General features: G+C 41.6%; 1 protein-coding gene across 4 annotated transcripts in view; it reads right to left on the minus strand.

Moving 5' to 3' along the window:
* SPATA13 (spermatogenesis associated 13) overlaps positions 1-24,579 on the minus strand; it is a 181,996-nt gene that overhangs the window by 59,099 nt on the left and 98,318 nt on the right. For 2 of the 4 annotated variants that reach the window (XM_067562884.1, XM_067562882.1), the window contains exon 2: positions 6,233-8,017. In XM_067562884.1, coding sequence (XP_067418985.1) covers positions 6,233-7,858 — 1,626 coding nt within the window. In that variant the 5' untranslated portion in view covers positions 7,859-8,017. Of the gene's footprint in view, positions 1-6,232; positions 8,360-12,099; positions 12,360-24,579 lie in introns of those variants that run through there. The other 2 variants (XM_067562883.1, XM_067562881.1) reach the window with 2 other exon arrangements.

A 24,579-nucleotide genomic window follows, 5' to 3' on the forward strand; every position in this document is an offset into this window, starting at 1 on the left:
TGACATAGCTGTGTTGACCTAAATTTTAAACCAGACCTTAATAACCTTTTCCAGTATTGCCTCCCCAGAGAGGCAGTGATGCAGGACATTAGCGGAGATAAATCCCTAGTAGGCTGAGCTCAAACTGGGGAGGATTAGAGCCACAATTTGAACTGCAGGTGTGTACAAGAAGACCAATGACATTTTTTTAAACAACTGATTTTGGAGGGACTTTATCTCAGGAGCCCCTTGCTCAGATGATACAAGTTTAGGCCCCAAAGCCTATCCTGCACCCTCATGAAGCACACCAAATTTCAACACACTCCAAGTCAGCATGTGGATTTTAGAGCACTTAGACTAGATAACTCGTAAACAAAAAGCAACGCTCAACCTTAGGGCTAGTCTACACTTAAAACTTACAGCGGCACAGCTGTATTGGTACTGCTGTGCCACTGTTAGAGCTCTTGTGTAGCCATGTTATGTCGACAGGACAGAGCTCTCCCACCAACATAGTAAAACCACCTAACCAAGCGGTGGTAGCTATGTTGGCAGGAAAGCGTGTCCCACCAACATAGCGCTGTCCACACTAGCGCTTATGCCAGCAAAATTTGTGTGTGCTCAGGGAGGTGGTTTTTCACATTCCTGAGTGATAAAAGTTTTGCCAGCATAAGGGATAGTGCAGACAAGGCCTTCGCTACAGCAGAGCTGCAACTCTGCTATATTTTAGATTTATAATTAAGGCCCTACTTAATTTGCGATATTGCAGAAACCGAAGATCCTTCAATATTAGGCTTCCACTGCAATTTTGATGCTGAATTCAGATGTATGTATGTTACATTTTAACAGTCAGCCCCGAATGGATGGTGTGGCTCCGTCTGTCAGCCCCAAACGGACGGCTTTTCTAAATTACTGCAATTAATAAATGTCCGTTATTACTTTTCTGTGATTTTCCATGTCTTGTCTGCAACTTAGCCATATTTATTTGACAATCATCCATGATTCAAGTAGGGCCTTATTTATAATTCTTTATTGTCATGCAGGTAGAATGCTGTGCTTGGATTATACGCAAGTTGTTGTATAGTTTCTCCAGTTACCACTTAGGCTGCTTAACTGGAGTGCTTGTGGTAGACAGAGCCCATGCATCAGAGAGTTTGGTCTCCTCTGTTGTAGCAAATTCAGAACAGCAACTAATTTCAGCAACCTCAGTGGTAAATGCAAGTCCAAAACAAGGCCTCCAAAATCAATGATATGGTCTCTTAACCTTTTGCTTCCTAAATTTACCACTTATAGCTTAGTAGGGCCCCAATCCTGCAAGCTGATCTGCACGGGCTGACACTGGACTTCAAGGCAGGGTCCAAGCATAATTTTTTTGGGCCTAGTAAAAACTTGTAACACGGGCCCTCTCCCACACACATACCACAATCCCTCATCCCATGCATACAATCTCATGAGCCATGAAAAAAGTAAAGTGTACCCTTTCCCCCGCTATTTAGGGGGCCCTGCTTCAAGGGGCTCCTCAGGGGATGCAAAAGTTTGCCCCTGCAGAACAGCTTGCAGTATCAGGGCTAAGATCACCCATAACTTGCTTCAAACAAAAAAACATTTGGGACAAGTGAGCTATGTCCTTGTCACCCAGCTTATGGGAGAGGGAAACAATCAGGTGCTGGAACAGCAAGAGAAAGAAAAGAACGGATCCAGAAAAGGCTGCAGCACAGCTATGAGCAATAGTGCTAGTAAGTATGACGGTGCAGATTTGTTTGTTAGAAGAGACATAGGTTATTCAAGTAGGTATCTCATTCCCTTTGCCCCATATCAAGGCACTTTCTTAATGTAAAACTATCGGTTGAGGTAAACCTAAAAGGTTCCTAAAATGTAAACCCAAAACATTTAGGTAACAAGCATTCAAACTTTCCAGGGCTTATCTCCAGCTAAGTTACCTAAGAACAGCTTGGGGCCTGAGGCAAAGGAACATGTCTGGTTTATGCTTAAAGAATCCATATAAGGTTCCAACTGGACCTGAACTTTTGGCCTGTACCACAAAGTTAAAATCTGAATCTGAGCTTTTCCCAGATTTGTTTGGGAAATTGTTGGGGATCTGTGGTTTTGGCTTGGGTCCATCTCTGCTCAGCATGCTGTGTATTTTATATTTAAATATGTGGCTGTAACCACAGAATTCTAATGGATGCATTGCATAAGTATACAAATAAGATACAGTGAAACTCTGAACCTTTGGAGGCATGCCAGTCTGCGTGGTGTATTTTACATTAGGACCCAGTCCTAAGGTTTGTGTACTTATCTGTCCAAAGCTATATCTCAAATGATATCTTATTTTGAACCATCTGAAACTGCTACAAAGGCAATTTTTTGGATGGATGCAATGGTCTAATGGAGTGGTGTAAAACAGAGCTAACAAGGACTCCCAGTCAAAAGTTCAACCCAGCATGACATGATGTGGCATTCAGGGTAGAGCCTATTGACTGAATAAGCACAGACTTAATATATTTCTGGCATATGAAGGGACTGTAAGCTTTGGCACAAAGCTCATGCCATAGCTCCACTCTGCTGGGAAGTGTGGAAGGCAGCAAAGAGGAGCAAGTGAGGAATAAAGCCTTCCATGGCATGCTCTCCCTTCCATGGCAACTCAGGGATTGTCTACACTTATAGCACTGCTGCTGTAGCGCTTAGTGAAGACCCTACCTATGCTGATGAGATCTTCTCCGGTGGTGTAGGTATTCTACCTCCCTGAGAGGCGAGAACTACGTCGATGGCAGAAGCCCTCCTGTCGACATAGCATGTCTACATTGGAAGTTAGGTCGATATAACTACGTCCATCAAGGGTGCGTAAGTTGGTAGTGTAGACCAAACCTCAGAGTGGCTATGGCTCTGAGTGGAGTAGACAGCAGGTAGGAATGGAAGGGAAGAGAAAGTTTCCACTTTCCATGGAGCGCACGTTCTACTCATAATTTGTACCTGATTATCTACCAACTTAACCCTGCTCCTTGCAGCATTACCTTCCACTCCATGCCTGTATCCTCCTCACAGAGGCATAGAAACGTTTTCTTTGTGCAGACATGGACAGAGAAGTCAATGGTTGCGTACCCTGAGCAGGGCATTAGTCAGGAACTCCATTAGATTTTCCTGAGTTCTTCATCTCCCTCTCATGGGTACTATCACATCTGCTATGTCTCAAAATGCATAAATACCATTAGTACATGGGGTGCATTTCAGCTTCAACAACTGAAATGGGAGGTAAACTGCAAAGAAATCTCACAGAAATACATCACAGCCTCAAGGGTATAAGTCATAGTCAATATTAACACCAAGACCAGGTTATTTTAAGATTAGTGTCAGAATATAGGACAGAATGCAATATTAAAAATAATGTAGTAATAACCTGTATGTCTGATGTACACATGCATTGAAACTCATGTCTTTACAGCAGTGCAAAATTATTTTGGGAGGGGAAGGCAGGGGTTTGGAATCAGTGCTTGATGACGTCATAAGAACAGCCATACTGGGTCAGACCATTGGTCCAGCTAGCCCAGTATCCTCTCTTCCGACAGTGGCCAGTGCCAGGTGCTTCAGAGGGAATGAATAGAACAGGTAATCATTCATCCAGTGATCCATCCCGTCACCCATTCCCAGCCTCTGGCAAACAATAATCCCTGCCTATCCTGGCTACGTCATGGTCATAGTTCAACACTAGATGGCAGCTGGGTAGCATTAATTCTGTCATTTAACTGCTACATATTTAGTTTCCAGGAGATGCAACTGAGATGCACTCTAACATTTTCATGTTTCCCAGCTCTTTAAAAGCATCTCTGCACGTGCACTGTGGGTGTGAAACTGCAGAATGAAGCAGAATGGTTTTAGCACCCTAAGAACTCCTAATGAGAAACTCTTCTGCTGCCCTGATGCATGTACATTATTACATGTCATTTCCCAATTGTACCGCAACTGTTAGCATCACAGTAATCTAAGCTATTTTCAATTGTATTATTTTGTCCAGTAGAATGATGGTGCTTATAAGTAATATCTATTGACAGTCAGCTTTTGCAAAATGCATGAGGCCTCATCAATTTAAGAAATCCTCACCCTTCTAGTAAATCTATAGTTTGACTAGCTGAGATTTTTGTGATTTATAATTAATTCAGGCACTCTACATTTCTGTAGACAGCATAAGGTTCATTCTGATAAACAGAGGAGGCAGAACATATCAGTCTTCTGATTTTTATAAGCTATTTTCATCTGGGATACAGAGAGAGAGACTCAGACCTTGAATACAATGGGATTTTTTACACTGGTGCAATTAAACCAATTTAGTTGTGTACCCCTTGCCCTGGCTGCTCAGCACACAAGCCTCCATAAACAAGCTGCACCCTAATCTGAGATCTTAATATAATGGCTGATTATTTCCAATGCTGGAAACTTAAGCCTAACCCGAAAAAAAACATGGTGACTGCTTTCTGTCTGAATAATAAAATGGCTAGTACCAAAACTGATGTGCAGTTCTACAGGGAGAGGGTCAGCGATGAAGGTAACCCAAAATATCTTGGACCTTCCGACTACACCTCAAGAACACCCGCGATAAGGTCAGGTCTCATGTTGTGCTTATTAGGAAACTGGCTGGAACATCACGGGGCTCCAGTTCACGGACCTTGGTACACTCTGAGGCTGAATACTCTGCGTCAGTGTGGTCCTACAGCAGTCCCACTGAACTCCTTGACATTCAATGACACCATGCACATAGTGTCAGGGAAACTCAAACCAACCCCAGTTGACTAGCTCCCAGTCCTATCGCACATCCAGCCTCCACAGATTAGAAGAGCTGCCCAGACATCTCACTTTTAACCAAGTCAGTGCAAACATGAGGATCCCATTGCACGATGACCTCCAGAACTTGCCAAAGACAAGATTAAAATCCTGCAACCCTCTATGGAACCCTGTCAAGACCCTTACACTCAGCTTTGATGCTGAGGCTGAAAGAAGAGCCACGTGGAGTATTTCAACCACTCAATGCAAACAGCTCATCATTGACCCTGCCGAGGAACCACCGGGTTTTGATTTATGTCAGAAAGACTGGTGCAGATTGAATCACATCAAGACATCTCAAGGGAGATGCAGACAAACCCTCTTTAAATGGAAAATGAGGCAAACACCTGTATGAGACTGTGGTCACCAGTCTCAAACAATGGAGGCCATCATATTTGACTGTCCCCTTCGTTCTTTAGCCAGGGGTCTGAAGGACATTTATCAGCTCACTGCTGCGGCAATATGCCAGTTATCAAACCTAGATATAAATTTGTAATCCTTGCTACCTACCCAAGCCATACGAAAGAAGACTTTGTATACCCCTAGCACAGATGGGCTACATCAGTCTAAACTGTGACTTGCATCAGTGGGACTCTGAAAGTGAAGTAAGCTGTAGTGGTGTAAGTTACAGTTTAAACAGGTGCAGGATATCTACACTAGAGTTCTGCACTGATGAAGCCACATCAGTGTAACTGCATTAGAGCAAAACCCTCACTGTACATAAGGCCTTAACTGCATCCCATTTACTCATCTCAAAAATGCAGCAATATACCTGGCCACATCTATTGACAGTGGCAAGTTTTTAATTAGGCACAGCAAAATCCATTATAGTTAGTGGCAACATATTAAGTCTCCACCCATCAATTAAACAACATTAATAGACAACTACAGGTAAAATAATTGACTGCTTTTGAAATATGCCTCCAAATATTGAATTAATTTACTAACATCATTTCCAGTAAAGCACAGTAACAACAACCAGAGGTTTGATTTATATTGTGCCTTTCTCATTTTCTGTTCCAAGGGAAGAATGCTATCTCCTGAATCAACATGACTGCACAGAGCACCACAAGTGTTCTTCAGTAATCTCCCAGCCAAGAACTGACCCAGCCAGTCCTGGCTTAGTTTAGTGAAATCCAATATGATCACGTCACAAGGTGGTATAACTGCAGGCCATGATAAATTGCCCTTACAAATGTACTCAGACAGCCTTGCTGCCAACACTTTCTTTAATATTAATGCAGACAGGAAAAAATAATTTGATGTTAGCTTCCAAACCAGGTATTTAAAAAAATAAATCTTTGCTTGCTGGCTGTCAGCATATTTTAGCAGTAACAAGCTACAACAGCTGCTAGCATTCAGGTTGTCATTTTTGTATTAATAAAAACAAACTCTGGAACATGAACATCTAACATATGGTAGGGTTTGCTTTCCTTCTTACCTCTTCCTTCTTTTCTTCAGTAGCAGAAGCTAAATTGAGACTCAGCTGAGAGTGACTGCTTATGCCACTGTCTTCAGTTCCATCATCATAGTACGCAGTTTGCACTGAGTCCTGGAAGCAAACAGGATTTCTCCCCAACTTTGGAGCAGGTAACTCAACCCTTTCCTCACTTTCCATTGAGCTCAGTGACAACGTGCTGTGACGATCTGGGCAATGGAAATTAATATTGCACTTGACCTTCTCAGCACTGGGGCTCTGAGGCTTAGGGGTAGTGGGCCTAAGAGGAATGCTAGGCTGCTCAGATTCACATGTAAACTGGCTGGTAGTTTTTGGTTCATCAGAGTCTACATAAAACACTTCATTAGGAAGTGCACTAAGCTTGTCAAAAGTGTGTGATGAACTAACAGCATCTAGGGCACATGATAATGTCCTGAGGCTGTTGGCTTCACCAGTAAATGCATTTGTTTCAGCGTCTGTATCCTGAGAGACAGAGGGACAATGGAGATTCGGAGTTCCAGAAAAGTTAGAATCTGGACTGCACACAGGGGAAGTGCATCTCCGTCTGTCATTTTCAGTGCTACTAGAAACCCTGCGGGAGTAGTCGTCATGTAACCTGCTGTTTGGCCTTGTTCTCTGGTTTTGTTCGTTCAGAGGAGGAGTCATGCTTTTAGGACCATCTTTCTTCCATGCAACATCTGTAACATTGCTTACAAGTTTCAAAACTCTGTCAAAATCCTTTGCTCTGATAGGGCTCTTCCAGCGTTTTGACCGTCTCTCTGGGTTTCCACTGGCTTTGTCCGAGTCAGCAGAAGAAGTGCTTACTGTCCTTTGTGGCATTTGCTTTTCATTTGCAATATTGAGGTCAGTTAGATTTGAGGTGGACTTTCGCTTGAACGAGCTTTTTTTCAGAAAGTTTAAGTTATCTGTGCTTTTGCTTCTCCTGTAGATAATCCTGTTGTTTTCAGAATCCTTCACTAAAATTTCACAGATCTTTGGCTCCTGAGTGACAGGAGATGTTGGCCTGGTGCAATTCTGCTGACTTTGAATTTTATTAGTGTCTAACAAATTTATGCGGCCCACACCATAGGCACGTCTGATGCTGCGTGATCGGTGAGTATGCCTCAGGAAGGAATCATCACTTTCCTCTACATCAGAGCAATCAGAAGCTAAACCATCCACTGCATTATGGAAATCATGTAAAGGTCCTGTATAAGAACACTGATTAGTCTGAACTCTCACCACTGCTCCATTCGAGACGTGTTTTCCCACAGTGTTCTCATTTAAGACATCTGAGCTTTCCCTGGCCTGAATCCCTTGAAGAACTGAAGATTTTAATTTCTTGAAAGATCCCATTTTCTTAATGGAAGACAAAGCATTCCAAGTTGAGGAGCTGCCCATCACAATCAGAGAACGAGGCCTTTCTGAGTTGGAGGTAGTTCGTTTCCTAGGGGTAGAGAAAAAGCGCATGATATTTGAAGGGCTGAGTTTGTCATCTTGTACTTCCTCTTCAGGATTGTTGTTGCTATTGCATCCCCCATTGCTAGTTATACTTCTTGGTTCTTTATTATCCATAACTATACAGGTAACAGTGGTGCCATTTCCGCAGCCATTCTGAAATGTTGTCATGTTCTCAATGCTGTAAGCATGAGGGCAGATGGTGTTGTAGCTCAGATCCACAATACCGTCTTCCTCAGTTAACCCAGGCCCCAGCCCTTCATCTACAGCACCTCTTCTTGCCTTGTTTTCACATTTACCCTGTGAACTGAGCTCTCCAGACTGCACTGCCTGCATCAAGAAAACAAAGCCAGCAGTTAGCCATTTTTTTCCCACAAAATGTGACATGGTTCCCTATGAATAAAATCAAGGAATACTATTAACTAAACAAAGCTGTATCATGGGGCTAGGGAAAAGCTGTTAACAGTTCACTTTAAACAACAAAAGGGATACTGACATTCAGTTTAGTTATTTAAAAGACCAATTAAACTTAAATATGTTTTTGTTTCTCTGACTCAAATAATCACACCTTAGTAGAATAGATGTTATGTGAGTTATCCTACTCAGTTAAACAATACATTTTAAAGAAATATAACCCCATCTCTAAAGCACAACATTATGCTATTACAAGAAACAAAATTCTAAAACTAAGACACAGTGACAGGTGCTTCAGCACTTGCCTGCTTTATTTTATATTTAACTTGAAATGAAATGGAAAATTTTTTAAAAATACTATTTAATGGGGGGAAAAGGGGAGAAATCCAGCCATTTTCCTCATCACAATGCTAAGTTCCTGAATTCCAAGACAAATGACAGTATATGCAACCAAGAGGAAAGATTCATATCAAAATGCCTGAATGTCTTCAGAATGATAAATTCCCTATCATGTGCCACCTACTCCTATGATATTATTGAAATAATACAACAAGAGTAGAACATGTATATTTTTCTATAGTTTGCTTCTATCCAAGGTCCATGTTTGGTCCCCTTACTCATGTCTGGAGTAGAACATAGTTGCAAGGCACTCAACTGTCTTGTAATTTCCTTAGCAGACAAGTCAAATCTACAGCAAACTAATTTTCTCTAACAAAAGGAAAATATATAAGCAGTTGTTTGAGATAGTACAAAAAAAGTAAGCAATGACATATGACAGCCTGGCCTCTCTTGATGATGTGCTGTCGTATGAAACCTGAATTTGGAAGAGTGACCAAGGGCAGCCGATGGTGGGATGTGATGAAGATGAGCATGGGAGAAAGCAGCAAGAATTGTGCTTCATGTACTCCAAACAGACGAATTAGGACTCACTGGGCTGTACTTTCATATACTATCCACTGCTTCTGGGAGGGATGGAAATTAAACAAGAGTGGTAAACAACTCATTAAAAAAGTTCAGGGATCCCCAACCTAAAACAGTTACTGCCCTTGCGATGACAACAAAAACAGTTTTCCTATTTTGCTAGGGCCAGTAGGATCAGGACTAGCCCATTCTTGGATACCTGGGTCTTGGCCATAAAATAAAAGAAGGTAGGAAATGTACAGATATACTAAATGAAAAAAGTACCCATGAAATCTGCTCCTCAATCTCTGAAGTTTTGTCTCCATTTTTATTGTGAAGTCTCAGTCTCAAGTAGTCATGTGAACTTTAAGGACTAATTTAAAACAGGAAGTAAAAATCTCCTAGCAACCAGAGAAGCTGGGAAGAAAATTAGGCACAACTTGAAGACAGGAAGCTTCTCTGTTCACAGAGTTTAAACAAGCCATTCCCATTATCACCTCTCCACACTTGGCAGTTCAATTAATATTAAAGGGAGAAGCCCCAGTTGTAAATGTACCAACCTTACCCCGCCCTGTGCACATATAAACAACAATTATCTCCATATGGAGTACAGTAAATTCAAGAACTCAATAAGCTTCTTAATGGTTAAATTTCCCCCTTAGAATGAATATATACTAGAGACACTATAAATAGTAAATAGTGAACATGTCAAATTATAAGCAAACATAAGATTCCTAAAAATGTAACATTTTGGGTAGCTTTAAAAATACTGTATCCAGAGTTTTTAAGCTGAGTATCTCCTTTTGGATTAATTTTAAATGGAGGTTTTAAAATCTCTTTTCCTCTGAAGAAAAAGGATTTTGCTGTATGTGTTTCAATGAGATGCTTAAAATCTCCCTCATATTTTTTTAATCCCCCTCATTGAAATGGTCTCAGTTTGAGTCTGCCCTGTTGCAATATGTTTAGTTCGTTGCCCCTACAAGAGTTTAGTTGAGAGAGGCTTATTTTAAAGATTTAACACAAGCATTGTTAACTAGAAATGGGCAAGAGCTTTCTGACTAAATCCAACAGGCTTGAAGTTCAAGCCAGTCCTCATTTTGTTGTCTATTCAAAACTGCTGCTGTTTTTACTATATTGTCATGCAAAAACAAGAGTATTTTTGAGCAAAATGGTTTGCACCCCCAAAACATGCCAACTTTCCCAATAATGCATTTTCATGACATTTCATCCAAACGCGGCAAGTCTCTGGTGGGAGGGAGGTGTGCGAAAAGAGAAGAAGCACAACTAAAAAATAATGTCACTAATTCCAATATAAAAAGATGCTTATATTGAGTGTTCCCCGGTTCCTCAGGAAATAACTTCTGGGGGAGACAAATGAAGGGCAGTGAGAAGACTAACTTGCAAACATTATTTACCCAAAACAATGATGGTAAAAAAAACCCATAGGTGTTGCACGCTTCTAGTTCCATGGGTCAGCCAAAGCCCATCCATGCCACAGCAGTGCTTATTTTGTGCCAGGTTTGAGACCCAGCACCTCTAGGGTTGGCAGTTCATGGCCCCAGCACCTCTGGGCTTGCTGCATCAGTTATGAATGTAAAAAAATTGCCTGAACCTCAGCACCTCCTAAGCACGGCGCTACGGCCTCCAGAGAGGCATTGAGTTTTCAAAGCGGTGTTTGTGTAGGCTCTGTGCAACTCAGAGAGAAGCACCTGCCCTGCTGCTCAGAAGAGACACACAGGACAAAAACAGCTAGGAAAGCAGAGAAAGCGCTGTTCCCTCCCTGCCCCTAGTGCGGTGAGTGACTGAGAAGAAACAGTGGCTGGCCTGCTGAGCAGCAGCCCATTTACCTGGGAGGAGCTAGTAGGCACTGGACAGCAGGCAGGACTCAGAACCAGATGGGGCAGCCCCGTTCCCAGCCCTACCGCAGCAGCAGCTCCAAGGAGTCCTTCCCCCGTGCTGTTCTCCCGGAGACAGAGTGATCTGTTTCCACATCACTATGGCAGCAGCCAGAGCGGAGGGGAGGGGAAACTCTAGACCCACTGAGGGAGGAGGCAGAGTTGCAGGAGCAGTGCTGGGTTCAAAGGCTCTGGGAAGGGACAAGCAGCAGCCCTATACAAAGCAGCAGCCTGAGGACGGAGCAGTGTTGAAGAAGAGCTCTATGTAAACTCCAAAGGTTGTCTCTCTCACCAGCAGAAGTTGGTCCAATAAAAGATATTACCTCGCCTACCTTGCCTCTCCGAGCAGTTACTATGTCAGGCTGGGTGTCTGCCGCTGGCCTCTATGGGGAGGAGCTAGAAGAGGCTATTCTTACCCCACGGCCCTGCTCCTTTTTCAATGACAGATTCCCCATCCTTCCCCAGAAAGCCAAGAGGCAGAGGAGGAGAGTCACAGCTGCTGGCTGGCATCCTCCCACCTGAGAGACAGAATCTATGCTCCACTCCATCTGCAACCAAAACAAAGTTGGCCCAGGCGCTGCTGATACATAATAGTAGGAATACTTAGTACCTAGAGAATGATTTATGTTTTCAAAGTGTTGCGCGCGCGCGCACGCACACACACACACACATACTAATTAAGGGGTTGATTCCCCTTTCCTTCACCTCCGCCCTGCAAGAGACAAAGGGAGGTTGTTTGTTGTGCTGTGTTTGAACTGAATCATCACCTTATCAAAACAGATAAAACCAAACTAGGAGGATGATGGCATTTGTACACATTAATAATGAAGCAATTCCCCTTCCCTGTTCTGTCTGATTGCTGCTTACTTTGTTCAAGTCGGCTGCCATTTAGTGATTGAATATAAAGGAGGTGGGGGAGGAAGGAACAGGAGAAATTGCAGCCCTCCAAATTATCTGTTTTCCAGCTCTTAACTTTCAACAACTTCCCAGCCATAGAATGTACTTCTGGCTCCCACGTCCTCTCCTCAGCTGTTAGTTCTCTACAAGTTGCATTCTCATTTACTGCATTGAGAAAATATTTACTTTAATATGAAGGTTCAAAGCCTGTCTTTTCCACCTTTTGCAAGGACTTTTACTTATAATGCATGCTTGCCATGTATTCCATGTAATTCTTCAAATCTGTCATTGGTTTAAAACGCTTACCTTTTTATTTCAAATGTGTAAGACCAAATCCATCCCTGGTGCAACTCCATTTATTTCTATAGTTACTCCACAGGGGGATTGGCCGCATAGGGATGATGCTGTCAATGCAAAACACAGAATTTGTGGTTGGAGAGAACCAGTACTCAGTTTCAGGTATCCCCTGCCTCATTTTGCTATTCAATATATATTTCTAGTTATTAAATGTGCCTGAACTTAATGATCTCTGCCTTTTGTCAAATTTACATTATTGACACTGTCTTCAGCCATATAAAGTGGTGGACTGTTCTACATTCTAATAACAATCTGTCATAAAATTATCACCTTCACATCAAACCCAACTATTTCTTTTTGCAGGTTCAATGTGTAGATTTATGACCCCACTTGCTTAAATGGTGTAACTAATCTTAATAAGTCCCTTTTAAATACATGAAAAACATACTGAGATCACCTTTCAGTCTCATGTTTGCCAAGCAGAATATAATTAGGAGGGAATCCTATATTTACAAACTTGCATCTTCCTCACTTTATTATTATTAAACATTTAAATTGCAGTAGTGTCTCAGTTTAATAGCCTCAGACCCTATTGTGCAAGGTGCCATACAAATATATTGCTGTCCCTCTGCCAATTAATAGCAGACGTTGGGTCATGCACATCAGCTTCCCATTGGAGAAAAAATCAGTGATGTGGCATAATCATTGATGTGGGGTATTTCCTGAATGTAGCTAGCTTTAATTACACTAAATACACCAGTCCTAGGACAGAGGTAGTCACAAACAGCAAGGGGCAAACTCCTTTTAGAAGTTGCAGCCCAAACACCAAAGCCTGGTTCCCAAGATGTGACTCTGCCCCAAGTTTTGACTTCAGTTAGAGAGATGAAGGCAGAAAGCAAACTCTCTTGCTGCCATGCCCTCCCTCCCCCAGAACCTGAATTGCAAAACCTACAATATAGCATTGCATCCAAGACTGAACAGTGCTTGCAAGATAAGGAGAATAAGACCATTTGGTGACTTCTACCAAAACCATATAATAAATGCTCCTTGCTCCAAAATACTGAGGCGCAGATCCACCATGCCAAATTTATCAAGATTGCCCTAGTGTAAGAGAGAAGAACACAGCCCACTATTCTTCCTTTAGATTTGAAACATTGCTCTGTTTTTCCTAGCACAATATTTCTGGAAAAGAAAGGTGCATAGATTCCCAACAGCTATGACAAGCCAAAGATTCAGTAAATTAATTCTTCACAAAATATAAATGTCTATTCCATTATTCCACAAATATGAAATGTCACCCACATTTCTAACCAAGGCAGGCTGCTTTAAAGCAGAAATAGTGGCTTGTTTTTCAGTTTTTCCTTTCTTGAGAGGATGAATATTATTTGTTACTACAGAGTGTGCAAAAAGATGGAACTAGGAAAAAATTGAATAGCGCTTTTATAGGTACTTCTGAAAAGCTATACTATACTATACTTATTATTTGCAGACTAATAATTTGACTACAGCTGAGTAACAAAGGATATAATTCAATCAGTGGTTGTGTTGGCATTATGACTGTGGGAGACCAAGTCTAGAAACTCATGGACAGAGGAGCTCCAAGAATAAATTCCAGACTGGTATATGCACGAGGTTATTATTAATTATTTGATAATGATAATCACAAATATCCATTGCAATAAAAAATGAAACACTTGTTTTAGAAGTTTAAATCCGTGATTTAAAAGAGATTTAAAGTGCATGTGACAAGGAATGAGAAGGATTATTTGAAATGCATCACAGGTGGAAAAGGATTATAAGAAATGTGACACAGGAAAAGAGATATTAAGATCTTTGATGCTGAAGGAGCAAGATGAACTAGAAAATGAAATGGAAGCTTTTTTTCAAATATCACAGTGTATCAATGGCTGCATATCAGCAGCTCATAGCTAATCAAGAATGTCATCTTTTGTAGTCTCAGAGCAGGAAAGTCTGAAGGAGAATAGTTCTGTCATCTTATGTATGAAAGGACACTCCCAAGGGGGGAGGGAGGAACCCCGATGTTCATCCATTGATATTTTGTGATTCTTTCCTTTAAACATACTTTTAAAATTCCAGTTTTAAAATTATAAGAATGAGAGAAAGAGAGAGAGAGAGAGAGAGAGAGAAAGACAGACAGACAGACTGGGAGCTTATTACTCAAGGAAACCATGGCAAAAAATAATTTGCTATACTGCACACAGCTGTAGGGCAGGGTGGGGTAAGTGCAATATTCTCAGAGGTTTCTGTAAAAACACCCTACATTAATGTGCACCCCAATGCAATTTTGAATAAGTGGAAGTATTAAAAAAACTGATTCTCTTTCAGTAAACTATAGAGAGTTTTCTGAGTTGCTTTACAGTATTTATCAAATGTTGCAATTTGTACCTTCCTTTTGCATCCCAGACAAAGGCTCTGCTTAATTTGGACAGTTTAAAAGTGAGGAACACTTAGCATATCTGAATATGAAAGTTCAAACCAAAATGCACTGCAAATTAATGTTGTCTGTTTTATGTGTAAATTAGGTTTCAAATGTACTAAGGTTGTGTCTATTTGTGTAAGTTTCTAACAGGAATAATATACCAAAAGGAATTCTCCAAATTCAACAGCTCTGTCATGTTGGCATTTAAACCTCCCATTCCAGTAAATGAATCATAGTGTTAAGAAAAAGGCTCAAAGGGCTGCTTGGATTAAACTGATTAATTTTCTTAATTTGATAGAGGCAAGTGAGAGTCATCACCAATACAAGTCTCTTCATATAGCTACTTTATAACTGTTCACTGAAAGCCAGGTTCTGATGCTCTTACTCATGTTGATACCCTATGCGGGTAAAGGTGTAAATTCTAGCTCAATGAGCCGTATCTATGCTAGCTCTGATCACATGCTAAAAATAGAAGTGTAAGTGCAGCAGGAGGAACTAGCCACCCTAAATACAATCTCATTCAAGATGATCATTGGTACAAACTGTGGGCAGCTAGGCCCTCCCACTGCTCACGGCTACGCTTTTACTTGAACGTTCTAGCTCAATGAGAGCTAGCATGGGTATATCTCCTCGAGCTGTAGCGTATGCCTCCAGCTCTAGTGTAGACATACCCACTGACTGCAGCAGGACTGCTTGTGGAGTACAGAATTGATCAACATGAGAAAGAATATCAGGATTTGGTTCCAAACTAGTGCTGAAATATTACTTATAAATAACTGAAATAGACTTGAGTTTTATCATTTAAAATGTTCTTTTGAATTTGCTTTGAGAGATTGTTTCACTGAGTTCACTGCGCTCCATTTGGCACACACATCTAATTTAGGGTGGGACACAACAGCATGATGGAATGACACCATCAATGAAAAAAAAAAACCTATGTACCGGGTTACCATTATCCCCTCTCAGAGCTGGTCTTACTCACCCACCTACACCACTGCAGCTGCACACAACTTAATGAGGGACTCGGCCTTTCAGTCTGTTAGAATGCTCTTTATATCCCCACTGAGTCTCACTGTGACGCTATTATTGTGTTCCCATCCTCAAGAGGCATTATTAAGACAGCATGACATGAAGAGATGTTTCATGCTACAGAAGAGCCGTTTTCAATAAATAGCTCATTGTGTCCAAACATAAAGACCACTTCCTGTTTCCAATTAGGAAGGCTGCAATCTCCCTTTATCTTGCAACTCACAAAAGTTTAAGGGAAAAAAGAAAGAGGGGAAGGTTGTGGAGATGTAAAATAGAGAAAAGTGGGAAGGAACGGAGATTCAGCAGCCAAATGTTGCACAATTTTGTCCCATGAATATTTTCTCTATGTTTTGTTCTTGTAACATTATTAGAAATAGATTTTTTATTAAATGGAAAGTATATTAAGATGATGGGGGAACCACATGTTGTCAGGAAGGGGTACTGACTGTAAGAGACAGTTAAGAGTGGGCCTCTTTGTTAGCACTCTTGATTGTAGCCATATATATTCTATTTATTTCTGTTCTGCTCTATTTAGGATCATATCACCAAGGTATTGGATTGCCTCATTGCCATAATTATTTTATTTTATTTTTATTCTTTATATTTAAAATATATATTAATGGTTCTTTATCAACCCACTCCCTATCGCACTGCAACCTTGCCATCCCACTATCGTTATGTAGCTCTGGGATGATAAGCAGAAATTTTGAATGTGCAAAGCCACCTTCATGGAACTCAGTGTGGAGCTCTCCGCCCCTGCCCTGCAGCGCAAAGACACCAGAATGAGAGCTGCCCTCTCTGTGGAGAAGCGTGTGGCCATCGCCGTGTGGAAGCTGGCAACTCCAGACTGCTACTGGGGTCGCTCACTAATCGGTTTGGAGTCAGGAAGTACACCATTGGAGCTTTGTTACTGGAAGTGTGCAGGACCATTAATTGCATTGTGCTGCGAAGGACTGAGTCTTGGAAATGTGCAGGAAACGGTGGATAGCTTTGCAGCAATGGGATTCCCTAACTGTGGCGGGGCGATAGATGGCATGCATATCCCAATTTTGACCCCAACTCATCTTCTGATGGAGTACATCAATAGAAAGGGGTACTTGTCTATCATACTGCAGGTGATTGTGGATCACCATGGGCATTTCACTGACATCAACGTGGGTTGGTCAGGGAAGGTGCATTATGCTCGCCTCTTCAGGAACACTGGCCTGTACAGAAAGCTGCTAGCAGGACCTTTCTTTTCAGACCAAAAGATTCCATTGGGGAATGTTGAAATTCCCATAGTGATCCCAAGAGACCCAGCCTACCCCTTACTGCCATTGCTCACGAAGCCTTATACAGGCAACCTGGATAGCAGCAAGGAGCACTTCAATAAAAGGTTGAGCAGGTGCCGAATGACCATTGAATGTGAGTTTGGCAGATTAAAAGCTTGATGCCTTTATGGCAGGTTAGACCTAAATGAGGAAAATATTCTCATGGTTAAAGCCACCAGCTGGGTGCTCCATAATATTTGTGAAACTAAGGGTGAAAAGTTTCCCCCTGGGTGGAGCGCAGAGGCAGATCACTTTGTGGCTGACTATGAGCAACCTGATGTCAGGGCACAATTCGGGCCATTCAAATCAGGCAGGCCTTGAGGAACCATGTTGACAATGAGCACCAAGAAGGTTTCTTTGTAAACAGCATTGTGCCATGCTATGACTGCTATCCAGCTGCACTGTGTATCAATGTGAGGTGCAACCACTGTGTGCAAGAAACAAATTAAGACTGCTTATTTTGCACAAAGTATGTCTTTATTAAATAACAATTATTCACAAACCACAGAAAAAGCTGGGATGGAGGGGAGAAAGCAGTGAGGAGTAGTGTGAACTATGACAGCTGGGTGTAAGTCCAGCTATCGTTCTGGAAGCTGTCCAAAGGGGTGGAGTGAACGGAGTACTGAGACAGGCCAAGGGTTTGGTAGGAGTCGTGTAGGTAGAGTTTGGGGAGGGCATGGAAAGCAGTTCTGTACTGGCTGCAAGGGGTGGGGGAACATGCATGAATTCAGTCTGCAGAGTTACGAGTGACGTTAGAAACTCCATTTACTCCTCCATGGCTTTTATCATGTACTCGTGACCTGCTATCACTCACTCTTTGTTCTCTCCTCTCCTGCCTAGCAATTTTCTGATTATCAGACAGTGTGTCTCCAGGAGATTTCTTCTTTTTTTTCCACCTGAGAGGACTGGAGAAGTTCCTGGAACATCTCCTCTTTGGTTCTCCATGGTCGTTTTTTAATCAAGTGCAGGCGCTCGGCAGGTGTGGAAAGGTTTCCCCTCAAGGGCAAATCTGTAGATGCACAATAAACAATTAAGAGAAGCTTGATTGTGAGTACAATAACAGCATTGATGCATTACTGTAAAATACACCTCTTTCTCACTGTCCCCTGTCAAGCGCACAGCTCAACAATCAACCAGGGAATAGTGAGTTGTACCCAGGGGGAGGGGCACTCAAGCTGGGGGAAAAGTTGTGAGTGGTTATTTGGGGTATTGATACAGGTAGATAAGGCGGGGCCGTACAAGCCGATATCTCATTCCTGAGAGTAAGCAGGTATGCTAAAGTGCATCTCCTCCATGCGAGCAGCTTCAAACTGGGTCCCTATGCTGCTTGCCTGTGTGCCGCTTTGTTCCTTGTACAAGTGATTGCCAATTGGCATGGGAAAGTTTCCTACAACAGGGGAAGAAACAAAGCAGCTCTGCCAAGGAATCTCTGTCAGAGGATTGGTGAGCACCTCCCGGAAAGTTACCTAGAGAGGTCTCTGAAAGATTCCTGTGAAATTTGGGTGTGGATTAACACACTTTTTCACAACACTGCCTAGCTGCACAGGAGAATGGGAAGCACATACAAACACGGCTACTCTTGTGCATTTCTATTCCTTCAATCAGCTGTATAATGCAACAAAGCAAAGGAAGGCTGTACCTAATGTAACCGAGCAGCATCAGCTCAAAAAAATTACTTACCCAAGCTCTCCTCTCCTGCATCCTGCACATTAGAGCTGAAGGGCTGGGACTGACTTGAATCATCCTGGGTCAAGAAGAGGTCCTGGGTCCCCACATCAGCAAACAACCCAGTCCCCTGCTCTGCATTGTCCTCCAACTCGACTTCCTTTTCCACAACTTTTTTGTCAGGGTTGCGTCTGGTGTCTGCTGCCTCTGGTCCCACGGAAGTATCCATGGGTCTCTTGGTGGTGGAAATGGAGTTGCCACTGAGGATGGTTTCCAACTCCTTATAAAGGGGCAGGTGTTTGGCCCTGCACCAGAGTGATGGTTTGACTCCCTAATCTTTTGGTACCATTGCTGCAGCTCCTTGATTTTCACACAGCAATGCAGTATGTCCCGTTCATAGCCCTTCTCCACCATTAAACAAGAAATTTGACCATACATATCGAAGTTCCTTCAGCTGGAGCAGAGGTGGGACTACACAACCTCCTCTCCCAAAATGCCAATCAGATCCAGAAGCTCCGGTGTGCTCCAAGCGGGAGAGCATTTGGTGTGTGCAGCCACCGTGCTCAGCTGGGGAGATGCAATGTGAGCTCTCCACCCTAACCAAACAGGAAGTGGAATTTCAAAAATCCCTGGGACTTTAAAAGGGGAGGGGCAGATGGCTGCAGGGCAGTGAAGTTCAAACTGATGGCCAGAGCAGTCAAGATGGGCCTTGTGGGACACTTCCTGGATGCCACTTACCACAATATAACCAAGCGCAGTGTCCACACTAATGCTTTGTCGCTATAAATTTGGCTCAAAAAGCTCTATGCCTCTTGTTGAGGTGGTTTTATTTTGTCGCAAAATCAGGGGAGCTGCGTCAGCGGCAGGGCGAGGGGGAGCGTGATTGCAGTTTGTACACCACCATTGTTTTGGCGCAAAAAGCTCACTTTGGTCGACAAAAATCTCTAGTGTAGACCCGGCCTAAATAACAAGGGATAGATCCACTCCCTGAATCAAAGGGACTAATTTGAGGCTCAATCATGTGATTAGGAATTCATCCATAGCAAGGGGCAGCGCAAAGGTGCATTTCATCATTGAGACAAAATGCCTCCCACTGCTCCCTGTTGTGCTGGAAGTGGAGGACTGGGGGGGGACAGAGTAATTTATAACATCCTGCACTCTCAACATGTAGCATATCCTCCACCTTAACCCACATGGCTGGGGCATAAGAGGTGGCAAAGCAGCTAGGGTTCTACTTTATCCCTTGCCTTCGCAGATATAAAAGTCTACTAAAAATCTAGCTGCTGAAGAAGTGCCTTATAATGAAACAACCAATACACTTGATTAGGAATTATTTTTAAAAAAATTTCTGCAAAGTTCCACTTGTTCATAATATCTATAATGTTTATTATAATTACAGAGTAGAAAAAGCTGAAGCAATAGGACTCCATAGCATCACTCATCCAGTATGATGCAAGAGAAATACCCAGCAGGCTTAATAGAGCTGTTATCTTGGATTCATTTATGGTTGTTATGCCAATAAGCTTTGGACAATTACAGGTTTGTATAGTGCATAGGAAAGTCACAGCAATCAATGTCTGAACTATGTTAGAAAAGGGGAAACACGATTTTAAAAATAAAATCCACAAGTATACGCCTCTATTCTATTTTCCTGAGTTACCATGACCACTGAGTTTTTTAAATTAGCATGAGGACTTTTCTTTGTGTAGTCTCTTTTTACAGTGATATATTGCCTTTGTTATTATTTCACAGTCTAAGCTGAAATTAACGTCCAGGGGCATGTTTACTGTGCCAAAAGATCCAGCTATGATCTCTCTCATGTTCCTATCTTTATTCCAATAAAAAAAAATCTCCCTCTTGCTAATTCTCCTCTGGTTTGTCATATATCCTCAACATATTTGATTTTTTTTTTAATTTAATTTCCTTTTAGTTGCAAGTAAACTGCTTGATCACAAAATCTTGTAATGGGAATATTATAAAAACAATAGATTAAAACAGGTGTACAACAATGAAAAACTCCAGCAATTTGCACAGGTTAGAAAAAAGTCAACATATATTACATATATATAAAATATATACATATAATATTGGGATAATTTTCCATTAAATGATTATATATGTGCTAAGAATGCAATACAGCTGACAACTTTAACTATGAACCTGTTATTAGTAAAGCTACTATTTTGGCATGGAGGATACAGTGTTCACAGCAATCATGAATTTGAATAAAATCCATGATGAGCCCACTCCGCAGTGGTGGCTCCTGTCCTGAGGGAGCTGGGCTTGCCTCCACTGGTGCCAGAGACAGGAGGGTAAAGGGTCATTGCCTCTGCTACATTTTAAACATGGGGGCTGTCAGTAAGGAGGGTAAGGTCAGGTAAGGCGTCCATGGGTAAGAAGGCAGGGATTCCAGGAGGATCAGGCTGGTGGCGGGGGGCCTCCCGGAGGGTTATCTGGTGACCTTTCTGTGACATATTGCTTTTTTCCCCCTGCACCTCTGCTGTGAAATTTACTAAAACTTTCCATGCCAAAATCATAGCCTTAGTTGTTATTAATTATTTATTATTATTATTACAAGCCTTTATTAGGTATCTATCACATTGGCATAGCATCTTGCCTAATCAAAGGCAAAATTTTCAAACTTGGGTGCTTAAAGTTCAGCATACCTTCATATTTTGGCAGCTAAATAAGTGGCCTATAGAATACCTATAATACTACAATTCTGAAGATCTGATCACTTATTTAGTTGCTTAAATATGAAGCTAGGTGCCCAACTTTAGACACACACATTTTGTAAATTTTTGCATTATTATTATTATTATGTATTTACAGAAAGCAATAGCTGTATTATAACAAAAGAGAAACATATTTGCAACTGTGCTAAATAAGCCCTTCAGATACTGTAGTACAGTAAAGGTATATCAGACTATAGCCCAGACATATGTCAGGTGTAGAACCACATCTTCAACAGTTGTAAATTGTAAAACTGTAAGCACATCTGTAATTTTTTTTAAACCATCCCAAGTAGACAAAGCTGATAACCAGTCTGCAAATGTAAAATAATTTTATAGAACTTTACATTTGCATGGGCTGACTTCCTTTGCATTGGATCACTGAATGGAAATACATCATTTTGACTGACAAAAGTCAGTAATAAAATTTCTACTAACTGAGGCTACAGATAGTTTATTTCATGCAAACTATGTATACCAGCAGAGCCCTGCAAATCCATGGATACACTTCATATCCATTTTTGCAGATCGCAGATGGATGCAGATCCAAATTTTATATTTAAAGCACTGCAAAACCATGGATATCCGCTTTATATCCACGGATCATTTTTGTGGATTGCGGATTGGATGTGGATACAAATTTTGTATCTGTGCAGGGCTCCAGATATCAGCTCCTGTTATTATACATAGGATGCCCAATTCTTTTCTCAGATAGTCACAACTCAAAGTGACTTCTATATGAAGGCTGAATTGATACCAGTAAGATTAATCTCCTAAAAGCTACAAATTTAAAATTACTTCATTTCCCTCCAGTAGCATCCACCGTCTAATTAGTTTGGGTCAAATTGTTCCACTAGTTGAGTTATTACTGTGTGGGGCAGGCAACTCTGCAAGTTTAGACTCACAGAGTTTCCCCAGAATTATTCCATTAGGCCTGAGTTTGACCCCTTATTGAAGTAGCTAAAGGTTCCACTTATACTCACAGAGTCCTGGAGCTCTGCAGATGGCCCAGCTGTCCAGAGACTTTGTACTTCTTTACTACAGTTGGTCCCCACTTGGACTAATGGAACTGGTTTCCAAATTGTGCTGAGGACCACAGGTATGTTAATGCTGACAGGGACAGCACTAATTTATCCACAGAAATGAGTTGCTGGGGTCTGTGGTGCCCCCTCTAGTATCCCAGCTTGCCTCTGTACAGCTGCAGAGACAAAAATATGGCACTCTCAGTGCCTCTACATTCTCCTGCCAAGCTCAACAAATTTTTTATCCTTCCACCCCTCACCGAGCAAAAGGGACAACTAGGCCCTTTGATACCAAAAAAGACAAGGTGTATCTACAGTGTCCTTGTACTTTGAATGAACTCAGTTATTCCAGTCGCAGTTGAGAATTAACCAACTAGAAATAAAAGTAGAGGTCAAATGTTCACCATTCACCAGTACTGAAAGCAATGCCAAACTCTTTTAAAAAAAGGAAAATTCACCTCTCACACTGAGCAGATAGCCTTGTGGTTGAAGCACTGGCCTGAGACAGAGGAGTTCTGGGTTCTATTTCTGTGGGACCTTGGGCATGCACTATGTCTTTCTCTGCCTGAATTCCTCATCTGTAAAGAAGTGGGGATAATAATACTTCCCTACCTCACGTGGGAGTTGTGAGGACAAACCTATTAATGACTGTGAGGTGCTCACGAACTGTAGTGATGAGCGCTATACAAAAACCTATATATGAATAAAATAATCTACTGCCCTTGTGCACCTGTGACAAGAACCAAAGCAAGGATGTTAATTTTCCAAAGAGTTCAGGAGATGGTGGCTGTTGGAAGACCTTTCTGCCTGATTTATTTTGATGCTGCTCCATTAACTTTCCTTAAACTGGAGTTTCTGGATTTGACTAATTTATGTCTTGCAAAAGCATGGTATCATTCTGAACCATAATACCGCAAGTTTCCTTACAACAGTAGTTAGTTTACTTTGATAAACCCTGTCTTTGCATAAACATTCCAAATAAAATGGACAGTTCTATTTTTGTCAGTGACTTTGTCCCTTTTTATCTCTTTATCCCTTTGTCAAACCTCAGGTCAGAAATGTAATTGGAATAACTTCAGCACCGAGCATCCCCAGAATTTTGGTGCCAGTAATTTAAAAACTGAGGCAGAAGTTTGAGCCCCAATTCTAGTGCAGGTACCAAGGGAGGCAGTTTGTGACACTCCTATTCCAGGGTTACTGATTGCTCTAATTTGTACCAAGGGACTTGTGGCATCTAGGGAATAGCAAAGCATAGGAATGTTCCAGCCCCCAGTCGGCCATGACATCTCTCGAGCACATTCTGTGCTGGTGTGTGTGTGTGTGTGGTGGTGATGTTTCACTCTTCCATGTTACGCCATGGACTCCTAGAGCCCCACCTCTTTCCTCCAGTCTACCCTCGTGCTCCCTGCTGTTCAGCCTGCTTTCCTAGCTCCCCCTGGTCTCTGTGAGAACAGTTCAGTGAGTCAGGGGCAGGCTGGCAGTCCTGGAAAATGGAAATGGCTGATGGGTATCAGAAGTTCCATTGTCTATGCTTGGCATAGCTTGAACAGGTTATTTTGAGTAAGGGTAATGATTGTGTGTGAGTTTAGTTTTTAAATGTCAAACGTGGCCTGTATCTGAGATGTTATCAGAATATGTATGTTTGCTGTTTGGAATTTGTGCAGATTGTGGTTGTTTAGTGAGAGGAACACAAAGAAATGCAAAATTATTAGGACAAAAGTTCAATCAGGGACTATTTTAAATTGTAGCCTCGGCAAAAGTGAGAAAATACTTTCCTTTAAAAATTACATGGAAAATACAATTCCATGAAGAGTTATTGTGCCAAATATTAAAATCAGTCATTAAACAGAGAGATTCTAGTCCTGCTTTATATTCAGATTCCAAAAGCCTCCATAATGTTTTTGCCTGTGCCCATACATGTACATAGATATTTCTGTATACCTTTAAAATCAGTATTTGTTTATAAAGATCACTCAGTACACATACTGTCTGGAATAAATTCTTAAAAGGATAAAAAGAAATCTATAACCTTATCTACAGTAGGAAAAATACCATTGTTGACAATGGGATCAGCAATTGGTGAAGCCTAACCTTTAATAGTGTATTAAAATCAACTCACTTTCAATCTGCTTTAACCATGATTTCTGAAGCAGTGCAGAACACGTGCTTTTCTTGTTCTACACTTCCAATCAGACCATGTTTAGTTTAGCATCTGTTCCGCTGATCCACTGCTGACCCCCCCTGTCAGCAATGGGTAATTCTCCTAGCTCGTGAAAGTTTTAATTCTGAAC

The sequence above is a fragment of the Emydura macquarii genome, unplaced genomic scaffold (assembly GCF_026122565.2).
Source record: "Emydura macquarii macquarii isolate MOO-44397 ecotype Brisbane River unplaced genomic scaffold, CSIRO-AGI_Emac_v2 contig_2473, whole genome shotgun sequence".
NCBI classification, from domain to species: Eukaryota; Metazoa; Chordata; order Testudines; family Chelidae; genus Emydura; species Emydura macquarii.